General features: G+C 46.6%; 1 protein-coding gene across 2 annotated transcripts in view; it reads right to left on the bottom strand.

Annotated features, from left to right (window-relative positions):
* Positions 1 to 7,584: 7,584 nt before the first annotated feature.
* The window catches only part of IL6ST (interleukin 6 cytokine family signal transducer), a 29,242-nt gene continuing 22,085 nt past the window's right edge, over positions 7,585 to 14,741 (bottom strand). For both annotated transcript variants that reach the window (XM_083816982.1, XM_083816983.1), the window contains 2 exons: positions 14,099 to 14,180; positions 7,585 to 13,286 (listed from right to left, as the gene is read on the bottom strand). In XM_083816982.1, the coding sequence (XP_083673108.1) occupies positions 12,564 to 13,286; positions 14,099 to 14,180 (805 nt within the window). In that variant the 3' untranslated portion in view covers positions 7,585 to 12,563. The remainder of the gene's footprint in view (positions 13,287 to 14,098; positions 14,181 to 14,741) is intronic.

Below are 14,741 nucleotides of genomic sequence, written 5' to 3'. Positions count from 1 at the left end.
ATCCCCTAGTGCTGTTCACTTTCTTCAGCTCTTAAAAAGACAGCACATTTCTAGAAAAGGAGAAGGGGAATCCAGTCTCTAAAGTAGTTTGTGTAAGCTTGCCTGACACACTGGCACTCCAGGGCCCAGGCTGTGCTGAGCCCAGCAGCAGCAGCAGATGATGATGACGATGATGATCCCCCCGGGTGGGCAGTGGGGTGGGCGCTGGGTTCCACGCCTCTCACCTGCTGCGGGACAGGACAGGGTCTGTAGGGTGAAGCACAGGGACCGAGCTTCCTGTAACCCCCCTGAGCTTGTGGTGAGCTCGTGTGTCCCACCCCAAGCAGGCAGAGGAACTGCTGCAATCCGGCGTTTCATATTTCCAAAGTGCTCTTTCAAAGTTGGTGAGTCACGCAGAGCCATGAGGACAATGCTTCCAAGTCTGAATTTATGCCACCAGTGTTTTATGTACTGTCTTGTTTCTCGTGCATTGCGTAGCCACAAGCTGATGAGCTTCAAATACTTTATCACTGCTTTTATATAAAAGTCAACTTTTATATTTATCTAGATTGCAGTGTCTGACTCAACAGAACTGCAGTTTTGAAGCAAGTATGCATTTCTCAGAAAAACAGCCTTATTTAGATTTCTTGGGTCTGTCACTGCTGTCCTCAGAGTGCCGTGCTCCCCTAGCCAAGGATAAGATCTGCAGAATTTTCTGCATTATGTTAGGAACAGTATGTCCAGTGGAGTTTGATGAAGAAATATGACATATAGAATCACAGAATATCCCGAGCTGGAAGGGACCCAGAAGAATCACAAATTCCAGCTCATGGCTCCACGCACGATTACCTAAAAATTAAACCATATGTCTGAGAGTGTTTTACAAACACTTCTTAATATGCCTGTCTCTGGGGACACTGAGTGCCTGTGGGACACGGGGACCCCTGACGTCCCCCATGCCTCTGTCCCTGGGGACACGGGGATCCCCACAGCCTCAAGACCTCAGCCCCTGGGAAATGTGGGACCTCCACCCTGCCTCCGCCTCATTTTTGGGCAGATATATTGTCTCCTGTATGGGGAGCCATGTTGTCCCCATCCCTGGGGGTTCTGGGGCCCGCAATGTCCCCGTCCCCAGGTCCCTGCAGGATGGGGGACCCTGCTCACCCCGCTCCTTGGAGAACCAGGGACCCCGATTGCTTTGAGCCTTCCCCATCCCCAGTGCCCCCCACGGCACCGTCCTTTTCATAACCACGAACGGATTATGCAGAAGCATTCAGGGACGTCAGAAACAATGAGCATAAGATTAAAATCAGGGTAAGTGCCCACTTAGGACATAACTGAACCAAACTCAGCACTTCAGCCCAAAGAAAGCTTGAAAGGCTTCCCAAAATGATGCTGTAGTTGATTCCATCATAATGCAACAAAATCCAAGACGTTTCTTTTTGCCCTTATTTCTACCAAGTGAGCCCAGCACAGCTCTGGAATGAATCCTTTCATTAGTGTCTGCTAAGTCTGGACATGGTCTCCAGGTTGTATTTCTGTTGCTCCCTTTAACTCAAGCAGTGGATGTATGGGCTGGGGGGGAGCGGGACAGTTTTTACTTTTTAGTTTAGTTTTAGTTTTAGACAGGGTTTTAGTTTTGCTTTCCTTTTGGATTTTAATTTATTTTTTCTTTATTTATTTATTTTTCTTCCCCTTTAGGAGCAGGAATTTATTCTAATTAAAAAGTATGTTTTAAAAAAATCTTTGGACACAGGAAGAATTAAACAGCAGGGGACAGTGTCTTTGTTTTTAATGTAAAGCTAATTATGTACCTGGCATGCTCCCCAGAAACTCATCCGTCCAGCTGCTTTTGTGGCTTGCTGCCTTTGCTGGCTGCTGCGTTCTCCCATGGGCATACGGTTCCTCCAAACACAGCCCTTGCTTTTGCTTTGATCTCCATTGAATTCTTTGCAGCTACATAGTTTGGTTCATGAATAAGCCCCAAATTTTACTCGTCCTTTGGGAGTACATCCCTTCTCTGCTTTTGCTTTTCTTCTCAGAAGGGCTTAATTGCTTTTATACATCTGATGGAGGGTGTTGGCTCTTCATGAGCCTAACGAGATTTCACACTGCCTGAGCTGTGAGAGGCAAGAAGTAGGAGAGCAGTGAATCATTTCTGGTGCAAATTGACTCACACAGGTTTAGTTTTTGCTCATTTTCACCTCCAGCACAGGCAGCTAGTTCTTGTCTGTAAGTACAGTCCTTATTAAAGGAAAGGGTGATCATGGATATCATGGATACAAACTGAGTGCTGTTTGCTCTGACCTGCTGGGGTGTGGAGGAGGGGAGATGTTTGGTCTTCAATGGAGGTGGCCCTGTCCTTTCTCTCCCAGCCATCTTCACCCTCTCCTTGCACATTCCCATTTCTGTGCCCATGAGGGCTCTGTCCCCCTCGCTCCTGCATGGCCCCCTCTCCCTGCTGCTGGGAAGTGAGTGAAACCTTTGCCCTGTGTGTGCCAGCAGCTGATGTGCAACATGTTTTGTCTGGGGGGGAGGCAGCAAAGTCCAGGCGTGAGTATAAAAAATAGAACCACCAAACATCCTGAGCTGGGAGGGACCCACAAGGATCACCAAGCCCAACTCCTGGCTCCACACAGGACCACCCAAAAATCAGAAAGTGTGTCTGAGAGCGTTGCCCAAACGCACCTTGAACTCCAGCAGCTCAGTGCTGTGACCACTGCCCTGGGGAGCCTGTCCCAGTGCCCGACCACCCTCTGGGTGCAGAACCTTTCCCTAACCCCCAGCCCGACCCTCCCCTGTCCCAGCTCCATGCCGTTCCTTCAGGTCCTGTTGCTGTCCGCTGCAGGCCGCCACGAGGCCTCCCCTCAGATATGCAATGAAATACATTCTAGGGTGCTTTTCCCAAAATGGCTACTTTGCTTTACAGTCCCTGAGAGCTTTTTTCTTTTTTTTTTATAAAGAAAAGGTATGGTTGTAGGTAGCAAGAATATGATTTACAGGAAAGACAGCTTCACCTGTCTCTTGTCAGCCCATTTTTCCAAGAAACCTCTGCCTGCATTCCTCCCTCAGCACAGAAAAGCTGCCCATCCTTCCCTGGGCCGTGCACCGTTGCTGCTGTGTTGATCTAGGTGCCAGCACAGTGCTCTACTTCACCCTCCCAGCACCGCGTCCTGCCACTGCCCTGTGCCTGCGTGGCCACAGTTGCCTCAGAATACCATCCCCAACCAGCAGGAGCTGGAAAATGCTTCTACTGCCTCTTTGCTGTGAACAATAAAGTCCCGCTAGCTCTCCGTCACTGAGTTTAAGGTCGCTTGCTCCCTGTGAAGGTGGGCAGGCTGTGCTGGCCCCGCAGGGACAGGAGCACAGGCATGGGATGGGAGCAGCTGTGCTTGCTGTGGGCAGCCATTTTGTGCTGCAGGTAGGCTGCTGGTTGCCTCGGCTCTCGCTTGTCTTCATTCTGCCCCCACCGCCGAGGTTGGCTCTCGTGGTGATGGATTTCTTCTTTAGTGACGGGGCCGAGTGCAGCTCTGCGGGCAGAGACGCTCGTGCCATGAGGTACTTCTGCCTGCTCCAGCCCTTGCGGATGGGTCTCGGTTTCCTGCCTTTAAAGGAGTTTGTGCTGTGGCAGTGTTGGTTTATTTGTGGTGTTTCTATTTAAATTACTCCACGTGTTGCACGTTGACAGAGTCTGATTTTTTCCTACGATGTCTACAGGCTAGTTTTAAGGAGTGATTTCAAGTATTTTTCATACTAATGTAATGAATCAATTTGCTTTCATGTACAGACATCTACCTACTCCAGTAACAAGGGATTATTCTGTTTTCTCAAAAGAGTAATAGCCTAATTTCAAACTCGTGTTCTGAAATGACATTAATTTATATAAATGCATAGAAAGAAAAAGCTCTCTGCCAGACAGAAATATTACAGCCTGTGAGTGCTGCTGTTTATAAAAGAAGACATCCAGGAAAAAGATGAGCAAAAGATCACCCTGAATTAGGAAACCAAAACTCCATATATCAGGTCTTGCAGGAGTTAGACCAGCACTCAATAAACCTCTGCTAACACCTGGCCTACTTGCGAGCGCCTTTGCACACCTGCGTCTTAGGGCCGGGACTCTCGCTGCAGCAGCTGGTGCTGTCTCGCAGCGTGGCACAAAACCTCCTGAAGATTTTTCAGGGCAGGAAACGCCACGGTGGGCCCTGTGCATCACTGAATGTGCAGGAAGAGAGGCCAGAGCCAGCGTTTCCCCCTGGGCTGAGGCCAGGAGGAGGAAGAGGAAGCCGGGCAGGGCGGCAGGGGTGTGGGCCTGGTGCAGGGGAGGAGGCAGCGGGCTCACGGCCAGCCCTGCCCGGCACCAGCCTGGGAACAGGGCCCAGGTCACGGCACTTGGCCCTGCAACTTTCGCCTGCCCGGCTTTGTGGTTCTCTTTTTTTTTTTTGTCTTTTTCTTGGAAGAGACCTCGCCTGGGGGAGGAGGTGGGGGACTCCCGAGGTGACAAAGCCAGGTGAGGCGCTGCGGAGGTGCCAAGGGAAAAGCGCTGCTGGCTCGGAGTGCACAGCAGGATGTCCCTGGCTTGTGGGGCCTGCCAGGTGAGGAGTGGGGAGGGGGACGGGGACAGCCCCATCCCCTGAGGTGGCCCCCAGCTGCCAATGGAGTTTGGGAGTGGTGGGGGCAGAGCTCTGATGGAGCCAGGCCCTGTCGCAGGGCAGCCTGTGGCTGCTCGGCCTCGTTGAAGGTCAAATCCTTCTGGCAGCCACTGCCAGCCCCTGCCCTGTCCTCCCTGCCGCTGCTTCCTCAGGTGGCAGCCTGGAGCCCTCACAGGGGGCTTTTGGGGCTCTGTGAGCCACATGTGATCCAGCATAAACAGCAGCTGGAGTAGGTTTTGGAGCTTGTTATGGTACCCCCCTCCGGGAAAGAATCTGTCTTGGTACCAAAATAGCACCCTAGTCTCACCCATAACCCGGTCCTGTGGTGGTGAAGGAGAGACGATGCACGCACAGGGAGGCAGTCCCTGTGGCTCTTGGGTGCATGCTCATTCTGCTGTGATAAATTTCCTTAAAACGGGAAAAAGCTGCATCCGTTCAAGCAGGAAGAGTCTTGCTGCCCAAGTCTGGATCAGAACCAGTCACTGAGAGCTGTTTGTTCCCAAAGTGCTTGCGTGGGAATGTGTATTGGTAACAAACAAGGGTCAGCGGTAATTCTGATCCTGGATGCTGCAGTGCCGTGATTCAGGCTGGAGCAATGCATGAGAACAGCTTCCTATTAGCAACCCCCTGTGTTCGTCAGCACGCAGGGACAGGGAGGCAGGGCCTGTTGCGTGTGGATGAGCTGTGCCATGGCCCCACCAGAAGGGCCAGAAGGCGCTGAGACACTGACCTGCCCCGGAGCATGTGGGCACTGAGCCCGCCTGTGGGTCTGGATTTAATGTCGGGTCTGGATTTAATGTCTGCTCCGTATCACGATGGGACTGCACAGCCGGGTTCAGCTCTTTTGCTGACAACGGGGGAGGGAGGAGAAAAGCCAAGGGGTGTTGCTAAACCCTCAGAAAAGAATTATCCAAAACCGAAAAAAAAAAAAGAAGGCACAAGTAAGGCGAGCTGTGGGTAGGGCTGGAGCAGCCGCACGCGATGTGCTGCTGCCGCCTCCCGGCGTGGCCGAATGCTCCCGTGGGTGCTGAAGCTGGGCTGGGGCCAGACAGAGCTGCTTGGCCCAAGGCTGAGAGCAGCAGCTTGGCAGGCTCTGCTCTTTGCTCCCTGCCTCCCCTTGGGCTGTGCCTGCTGCCTCCCTTCCTCTCTCCCTCCCTCCATGGCCACAGCAGGGCAAATCGGGCTGGTCCTTCACATGTAGCTTCTTGCGTTGCAGGAGAGGCAGAGCAGCACGGCCCTGCAGGGCTTCAGATGGATATTCCCTTCCGAGATGAGGAGGCGGGTGGGTGGATGGGGCTCCAGCTGCAGCGGCATGGCCGTGAACCCCCTCGCTCATCCCCACCAGGTTTTCCAGCCCTGCTGGTCCCTCCTGTCCAGCTGCAGGGTGTGGGGGTGTCAGGCTGAGTGAAAGCAGAGCCTCCCCGCCCGAGCCGGGCCTTTCCTCGTTTGCGCAGCCTCGCGGTTTGCGGGGGCCTGAGGGAGATTTTTGGCTCTGCTTGTTGTTTCACGATAGCTGGAGACCAGTGGGGAGGCAGGAATCCGAGGCTGTACCAGGAACAGCACAAACCCCTGGGAAAACCGATGTGAGGTGCTTTTGCAGAGTGGTTCAGCTTTACTCTCCTTACCAGCAGGCAAACCGAGGCGGCAGGCATCCCAGCAGCCCTCCGGCCATGCCGCCGCGAGGGGCACAGGGCGCCCATGGGTGCCTCCTGCCCGCTGGCTGCTAAGAGGCTGCGCAGCGCCCGGCCTCGCCTGCATCCCCAGGAACCTGGCGGCTTCTGGCGTGCCGATGTGTAAGCCGCACAAGTATGTGCTTCCTGTGGGAAGCACGGCGTTCCCGTCATTCGCTGTCCCCGCTCCTCTCCTTTGTTTACTTGCACAGTTACAGGAAGCCGCCTGGCTCGGACAGCAGAAAGGTGAAGCCGCTGACGCCTCTCGCGCACTGCTTCGCCCTGCGGCCCCAAAGCCGGCACTGCTGCCCTGCAGCTTCGTGCCCAGGCAGGGAGGGTGCACTGAAAGCCCGTGGAAACCTGAGGGGCCTTGTGTGAAACTGGCGAGTAAAACTGTGGAGCGAGCTAACAGCTCGGTGTGCTGGCACTCACTGATGAAAAAGGTGTAGTTCTGCGCGTTTTTACAGCAAAGTGGCACCTGGCTTGGCAAGCCTGGATTGCTCCCCTGTGGCAACAAAAGCAGTAATTTTTGCTGCCACAGCTTGCACACAACGCAACCCCTGTATGTATATGTCAGACTGAGTCTGCCCCCATTAAAGGGGGGGCTGTGCAGCCTACAGGACCATCAGGTTTCCCTCTCCAGGCAGGAAGGGGAAGCCAGCTTTTGTCAGGTGCTGCCCTGAGGCCTTGCTGACCAGTCTCTGAAGATCCCCCTGTGATTTCAGTACAGAGATCCGGCTCCCCAAAGGGCTGTGAGGGTCCTCCATCCTTACGAAACAACCAAATCCAGGTGAGACTAAGGGCAATGCTGGAGGTAGCCACTACATCTTTTCTGGAAACAAGGCTGTGCAAATAGATGGCATTACACCCCGCTCCTCCATTAAGGTTATTTGGAATGGGATTTTTTTTTTTGGACACCTCTTCCCATCGCGGCTGCCTGGAGCACCACTAGCACATCTGCAGAGCGCAGAGCCACCACCAGACACAGCCACCGCTTCCAAGCAGCACGGGGCAGCGCGAGGCCCAGGAACAAAGAAAATTGGCACAGGCTTGGTCCCCGTGACCCGCCTGGCCACTGCAGCTTCAGCCAGTTGCAACCACAAGCGTGATTAAAAGGGGAGAATGAGCCATCGCTCACCTTCCACATGAAATCCCCATAATACCCGGACAGGTAAGCCGCAGTCACCTCTCTGGGAATTTCTCTGTTCCTTGCCTATGAGGTAGTGCCCCAGCTCTGTGGTCACTGAAGTTATGGTAACAAAAATATCCACTCTGACGCACAAAGTAAGTATGGAATTTTTTCTTCTCTTTTTGTATATTGTGAAGTAGACAAATGCAACATTCAGGCTCAGCTGGGTAACAAAGAGGAAGACATTCAAAATTTACAGTAAAAAGTAAACTGTATAAAGCAGATTTTATATGACAATAAACATGCAGCTTGCAAAAGAATGAAGATCATGTACTGGTATTAAAACACATTTCCATATAGAGACAGCTTATGCAGCAATTTGCAGATTTAACCTCTGGCTGAAGTATGCAAGCCCTTCAAAGCAGGCATACAAATCACCAGTAGCTTAGTCAGCCATAGTTACTTTAAGTACATAATAAAACTTGATTTTATGTTTACATTCACTAGGCATTCAATTCAGCATCAAGGCACTTTCCTTGTTATATGTCCCCATGTCCCATGACTACACTTACCTAGGTGCATATATTGGCACAGTAACGCTTGCTGACGAGTGGCCTTGATTATGAGCTCCGTAGCCCCTCTCCCCAAATAAAAAGCAGTTGGCTACCAGACAACCCATCGCCGCATCAAAACGCCAGGCTGTACGTGACGCCGTGAACAGGTCTGCTTTATTAAAAGCCACACGCAGCAAGGTGAGCGGATCCGTCAGCGCATGTGCTTTGCTACGAGGAGCAGTGATGGGTGTTCCTGCAGCGAGGGCGCGTCCACCACCACGGCCGCGGCAGACCACCACGCAGGAGGAAGCTGAGCTTCCCAGCAGGCCGCAGACGGCGTGCCACACGCTTGGTTCTCATCTGTTGTTACAGGAATGTGCTTCTGCAGGAGTAGCAGCGACTTTATTGCCCGTCTCCACTGCTAAGGTTGTCTTCTCAAATAAACGCAATGCTTGACTACGGTCTGCGTGCTGTGAGGTATTTATTGCCTATTCTTGCTCTGCATTAAAGGCAAGGTGGGGGGAGAGGATAACCATCGAGATCTGCCCCTTAGTCACTAATCTGTAACAAATCCTGTGGCCTTAAAATGCATCCTTGTGCATTTGAGTCAGCGCTGCTTTCACTTCTAGGAATGGCTCAGATTGCACAACTAGTACAAAGGGAACAAGAGAGAAAGCAAACACATGCATCCTAGTTTCGTCTTTTCCTAACCGGTACTTTCATTTTTAACAAAGAGAGAGAGGAAGGGGAATTGGTGAATCAGCTGCAGGATATTTAATTCTACATTTCTCCAGACTTCTGCACTTGAATTCCCCACCTTACTGCCGTCTTCTGGACCACGAGCTGAAGCTGGCTGAAATTACAAACTGGCTATTTCATAACAAGATGCTCAACATTTTTGTTTGTTATTAAACTGCTTCTGAATAACATTAGAAACAACTATTGGAATTTAAAATGGCTATATGTATCCACCCTAGCAAAGAGATGGGCATTTATTAAAGGAGCAATGACATTTTATGATCCAGCCATCACGTGAACTTTTTAAGGTACTTAAAAGAACGCATCAAAATGACAGAAAGTAAACTGGTATATTTAGTCCAATTTAATGCATATAAATTACAATCTAAAGCATGTGTGTCCTGGAGCAAGGCTGACTGTAAGAGTTCTGTGTCTCTGGAGTTTCAGATCCTACCGTGAAGTCAATACTATAGCAGCATATATTGATATGGGTCCTAGTTATTCAAGACCTGGCATTAATTAAATAAGTTGACTTACTGAGGTTAAACCAGAACAATGACTCCTACATCCTTAGCACGCTAATGTAATTTTTAACCGTCTGGTGGTGCTCACAGTTTGCAGTCAAAGCTGAAACTGCAAAACCCATGGCAGGCAATAGGGCTTTTCTAGCCACCGAGAAGTGGCACAAGCCCTCATGTGCAAACTCTCCCCTCTTCCTGGGGAGGCAGGAGGGGAACAGAACCAGGGGAGCACCTGGCTCCACACAGCCCCAGAACCAACCCCCTCTTCTAACAGCACTACAGAAATAAATATATATGCTTTTCTTGTGAACGGAGGAGAAATTAGTTAGCCTTGCACTTAAAAACATCTTCAAGGGTGAAGAAAAATACTTCTACTAGCCACCCCTCTCTGCTAGAGAGCCAACAAGCTCTTCACAACTAGCCTCCCACACCCTGCTGTAAAATTCCAGTCCAGGTAATCAAAACGGGCATGAAAGCATCAATAGTAGAGTGTAATTTTATTTTGCTAATGCCTTTATTTTGTAAAGTGCACCATAGTTATTGGGGGTGAGGGTAACTATGATGTTAAGGCCAAGTTCAGAAAATTTCAGTGGATTGCTAAAACGTATTATATTACATACACTCTAAAACCTGTGTGCAACTTTTTGATGTAACTAGATTGTGATGCAAAGTACAAAACCAAGTTAAATGCTGAACGCTGTACAACGTAGCATTTTGGCACAGAGGTTTATGAACAAGTTGTAAGCCTGTTACTTAGATTTACCGTGGCTTCCATAAGCTGCTCACCCACAAGCATCCCCTGCTTAGTCTTTACTATTTTAGCCCTAGCTACAAGCACAAGACAGAAAGACAGAACAAATATATATGCTAGATAGAAGTCTTCCCACTATATACTCTTGCACAATTCTGTGACTTTACAACCACTGATCCATAAAGTAAAAGTCCAGGAGTGACAGGACAAAGCTCTTGTTAGCACAGATCCCCTAAACAGGTGAAATCTCTTCAAAGTTGAACTTTGGAAATGGTTCATGATTAACAGCAACTGAGAACAAAATGCCTTCCCTTTACACAACAGAAAGGAGAACAGTAACTTTAAGAATAACTGAAGTTGTCCCTCAAACATGACATATGCTACCAAGTTTGTATTACTGGATCGGAAATAAAAGATTATCAGCTTTTTTTTTTTTTTTTAATTAAACATCCAGGACTTTGTAGCAACGTTCAAGCTCAGCAGCCAGATCGTGGCCAGAAACTTGTGACCCATACTATTTCATCAATTAGCAGAGGTTGGATTAGAGAGCATGTGGCTAGCAGGGCAGTTTTAATAGGCATGCACACTGCTCACCAGAAACTTTCCCTTTTACTTGTGGTTTCCACAGTCACTATGAAGTTTGCATACAGAAGACATACCCATCCCCCAGTAAACTCACTGCTGTTATTTTCTAAGAGGAATGTGTTCTGAAAACGGAAAGCTCCTTTGACCTCTGAAAAAACAGACATGTCCTCTATCATCTGGTGACAGTATAGTTTTCATTATGCCTTTGCTCTCTGGGGGGGAGGTTGAAGGTGCTGAGGGAAGATAGGAGGAGGTCTGGTTTGAAAAAAGGTATAGTTACAGTAACCTGCAACACAGCATTTTAGTCTTAAAAAGCACACATATGAAAAATACTGTTAGGAGAAAGGAACTGCAGAACACTGAATAAGACAGTAAAGATTCAGCATTTTTCTTTCTTTTTTGTTTTTGTTTTGAACAAGAAAGACTTCAAATGGTAATCTTTTGAGTTTACTTTAGCACTGAGTTTCTTCATAGCAGAAGCAAAAGACACAAAAATTATACCTGTCCTTCAAGGGCCATTACCAAGTGCTTTGCACAACAGCAGCACCACACATCACAAAAAGTTTCAGGAGGTCTCAGTTCTTTTGCTGAAGGAGAAATAAAACCCTTGTTTTATTCTCACAACACAGCATGTAGTGTTTTGAATCAAGGTTTTATTAGTGTCAGATTAGAAAAGCTGACTAGGCTGAGTCAAGGTAAAAAAAATAAATCTGCAAGTGTCATAAGATTTCATCACTTGGGAAGAGGTTAATTTTAATGCAATTATATGTACCTTCTAAATAAAATACAGAATAGAAGTGAGACATAAGAAAAAAAAGAATTTTAGCCACCACAAACATTGTGGCTCATGCTAGATAATAGATACATATAGTCATGAACTTGAAAGTTCAGGGTATAGTTTCTTTTTTTTTTTTCCCTGAGCACTTCAATGACTTCAATGCTTCTTTTTACTATGTTCAGTTTCAAGGAGGTCCTGTGGTGTTAGCAGTAAAGTTATAGCACACTAGTCATTGTAGTCATTCAGGAAGATCCCCTGACATCCCCTTTCTCCTAAGTAGTTATAAAAACTTTGAAAAGTTTTAGCTCATTACTTGCCTCTCAAGCTAGGCACTGCAAAGGTGCACTTATTATATACAAAGGCTATTAATATGACCAAAGAGGTGTGGTATAATCAGACAGTGTTTTGGGTACAAAAGCTTTAAATAAGTAATTATCTGTGTTTTCATCCAGATTTTTAACTTTTAAACATGAAGACTGAATTGCTGTGCATCAAGTTGCAAGGCACATTCTTAGGCCAAATTATTGTATAGTTCATGTGCACACATCTAAATATATGCATAATATCAATTATTACAGTAACACTCAGTCAAGCAATAAGGGCATTTTGTTACTTGCAAACCATCAAAAGTTCTATGCAATTATTAAATGTGGATGCATGATTTGCACACCAAGTCTGACAAGCTGGAAACTGTGACACTGGGCCACATCAAAATTCAGAGTCAATCAAGCTACTGAAAAGTGTATGACATAGTATTTTTCCCCACATTGGAGTACTAAACCTCAGTCTCATTTAAGTACAAATATGCTCCAAACAACCAAAGCTGGCTTTTTAGGCTTGTACACTGTTGCAAATCAACGTATTTCTTCTAGGAGGTCTGTTGGCTGATGTGATTAACTGAAACTTGCTGTTTTCAATCATGTGTAAATTTGATGTGACAAGACACAAAAAGCACTGTAGCACAAAGGCTTGTTCAGCTATTCAGACAAATATGATTTCATGTAGTGCATAAAAGTAAGTCTCCAGAAGGTCTGGAATGCAAATTTTCCACAGAAACACAGTCCTTACTGTATTTTGTCAAATTATTCTTCACCTAATTTTAATATTTCTATCTGCATTCAGATAAAAATACCTAGCTTAATTCATCAGGAACACAGGAAGAAGTGTGAACAGGCACTAATGAAGGCCTAATACAGCCAGTCTCTTCTCTCACTGAGGCATATAACCCCCTTGTCTCACAGTCTGTGGGAGATAACTTTTTGGCATTTCATCAACTGATGGTGGGTTTCCTTCTACTGTTTCATATCTCACAGTTTGTCCTTCAGTACTTGTCTGTAAAACATCTGACAGAGCAGCTTCCTGGGTACTTTTCTCTAGACCAAGACCCAGAGGCTCTGAACTCTGCCCTGAGATCTGCAATTGTGCAAATCCAGCGAGATCCTCCTCATTAGCAGGAATAATCTGCTTTGCTATTTCAAAGCAAGGCCTGTCAGTGTTTTCATCCTGACCACAATTTTGTTTAAAATACTGCTGCCTCTGTGTTGTACTGTCACTCCCTCCACCATGATCCTCTGATCTCTCTTCTGAATCTAGCAGTGGCTGAGTAGATTCAGACCTTGAGAAGACTTGTACAGGCGTTTGGTCTCTGTAGCCATTGAGCACTACTGTCGAATACTGTACAGTGCTTGAAGTGTTTTGTGTAGTTTCACCTTCGTCGCTGTCAGAGACGCTTTGCCTAGGAGAAGACATACATGAGGATCCTCCAATACCACTGCTGTGCCCTTCTGAAGTACTTTTTTCCTTTTTAAGCAAATCAAAAGGCTTTAGATCTTGTTCTGAAAAAGACTTCTTGTCATCAGCTTCTATTTCTACGACGCTTACATCTGTAAAGCTGCCTTCTGGGTACATCTGATCTTTAGAATTAAAGTTGTGCTGAAAAAAAGAGAGGGATGTTGCCTAAGAGGAAGGTTAAGTTAAAAACAAAACATTAAATATCTGAATATTTGTTTTGTTAATTTCATCAAGATTCTTCACACAGTTTGCCTCCTCATTAAGTGTTGCAATATCTCCCAAGTACATTACAAAATAAAGACTATAGCTTTGTTTCGCTACAAAATCTTAATTCCATAAATACTCTAACTGTAATGGGGCGTGCAAGCTTTGCTCTAATTTTACTTACCCTGAAAAACTGTAAACAGAAAGCCATTCACTGTGCAGCACAGAACATTTTGTACTGAGACCATACATACTACTCCCAACAGCATGTTCAGAGCCTAACAAGAAGTTAACCACAATTTATTGAACGTCATTTATCCACCCCACATGGGGCATAAATTCTGCTGCCACTCACCTCATCCATCTTTAGAGCTTTCTCACGCACCACTTAACTATACAAACAAGTCACTTAAGGTTTTACAAATCATGAATGCTGTTTACTTAATACTGATTTCCTGTGAATGAGTCAAACAATCAGGCCTTGACACTTCAAACTAGTAAACTGAATATAATTTACAGTGCTAAAGCCATCTCTGTACTGTGAGTTTATGCCCAAGGACCACATATTTCTAACACTGTAACTGATACAATAAAGTCTTCTAGCCATATCATAACATCATTGAATTTAATATCCAGTCTTTTTTTCCCCCCTGAAATCTGTGTGTTTGAGAAGGGAGAAGACTCCCTCTGTTAGTTCATTAGAGACCTTACGGATTAGGAAAATAAAGATGCTGAAAGGCGAGTATTACCTTAGCTGGAACTTGAGGTGACCACTGAGCAATGTTGCTCTTGGATGGATCAGGGACATTAGGCCAAATATGCTTTTTAATTCTGCAGAGAATTAGAAAAAAGATTACAAGATGCACTTCCCAAATTCCTATATTGATAAGTTTTGCATAATCCAGGACACCAGGCCCTTACACAGAAACTTTGCAAGAGTATATTTTCCAACAGAAGTACTTCCTGCCCTTCCTTGTGTCTTTGTAAGAAGCTGTATTACTGAGAAAAACAAGGCACTTGCAGCTCTCCCACAAAATGTAGCCATAAAACATGGCAAACAAACAAATGGTAAGAGGTAGTAAGGGATTTTCAAATTCATACCACTCTAGAAGCTACAGAGCAATTAGGTAGAAACTATGATCTACATTAGTATAAAAATACACTTGCTGCTTTGAAATAACTATGAATATCACAGCAAAGTTCAGAATTTAAAATAAAGTTAAAATATTTAAAGCAAAAACTTGTTTGGTCTTTTGCAGCCCTGAACTCTTTAATCCACAAATGTAGTAACTGCTAATTAAGAGTTTAGCAATTTCTGTAGATAAAACAAAATACTCTTAAGTTTACTTTCAAGTTTATACATCTACTTTGCTCTATACTCCACAAACAGGC

This window comes from Anser anser, assembly GCF_964211835.1.
Source record: "Anser anser genome assembly, chromosome: Z".
NCBI lineage: Eukaryota > Metazoa > Chordata > Aves > Anseriformes > Anatidae > Anser > Anser anser.
Note: the sequence above shows the minus strand (reverse complement) of the source record. Positions and strands in the feature narration are given on the sequence as shown.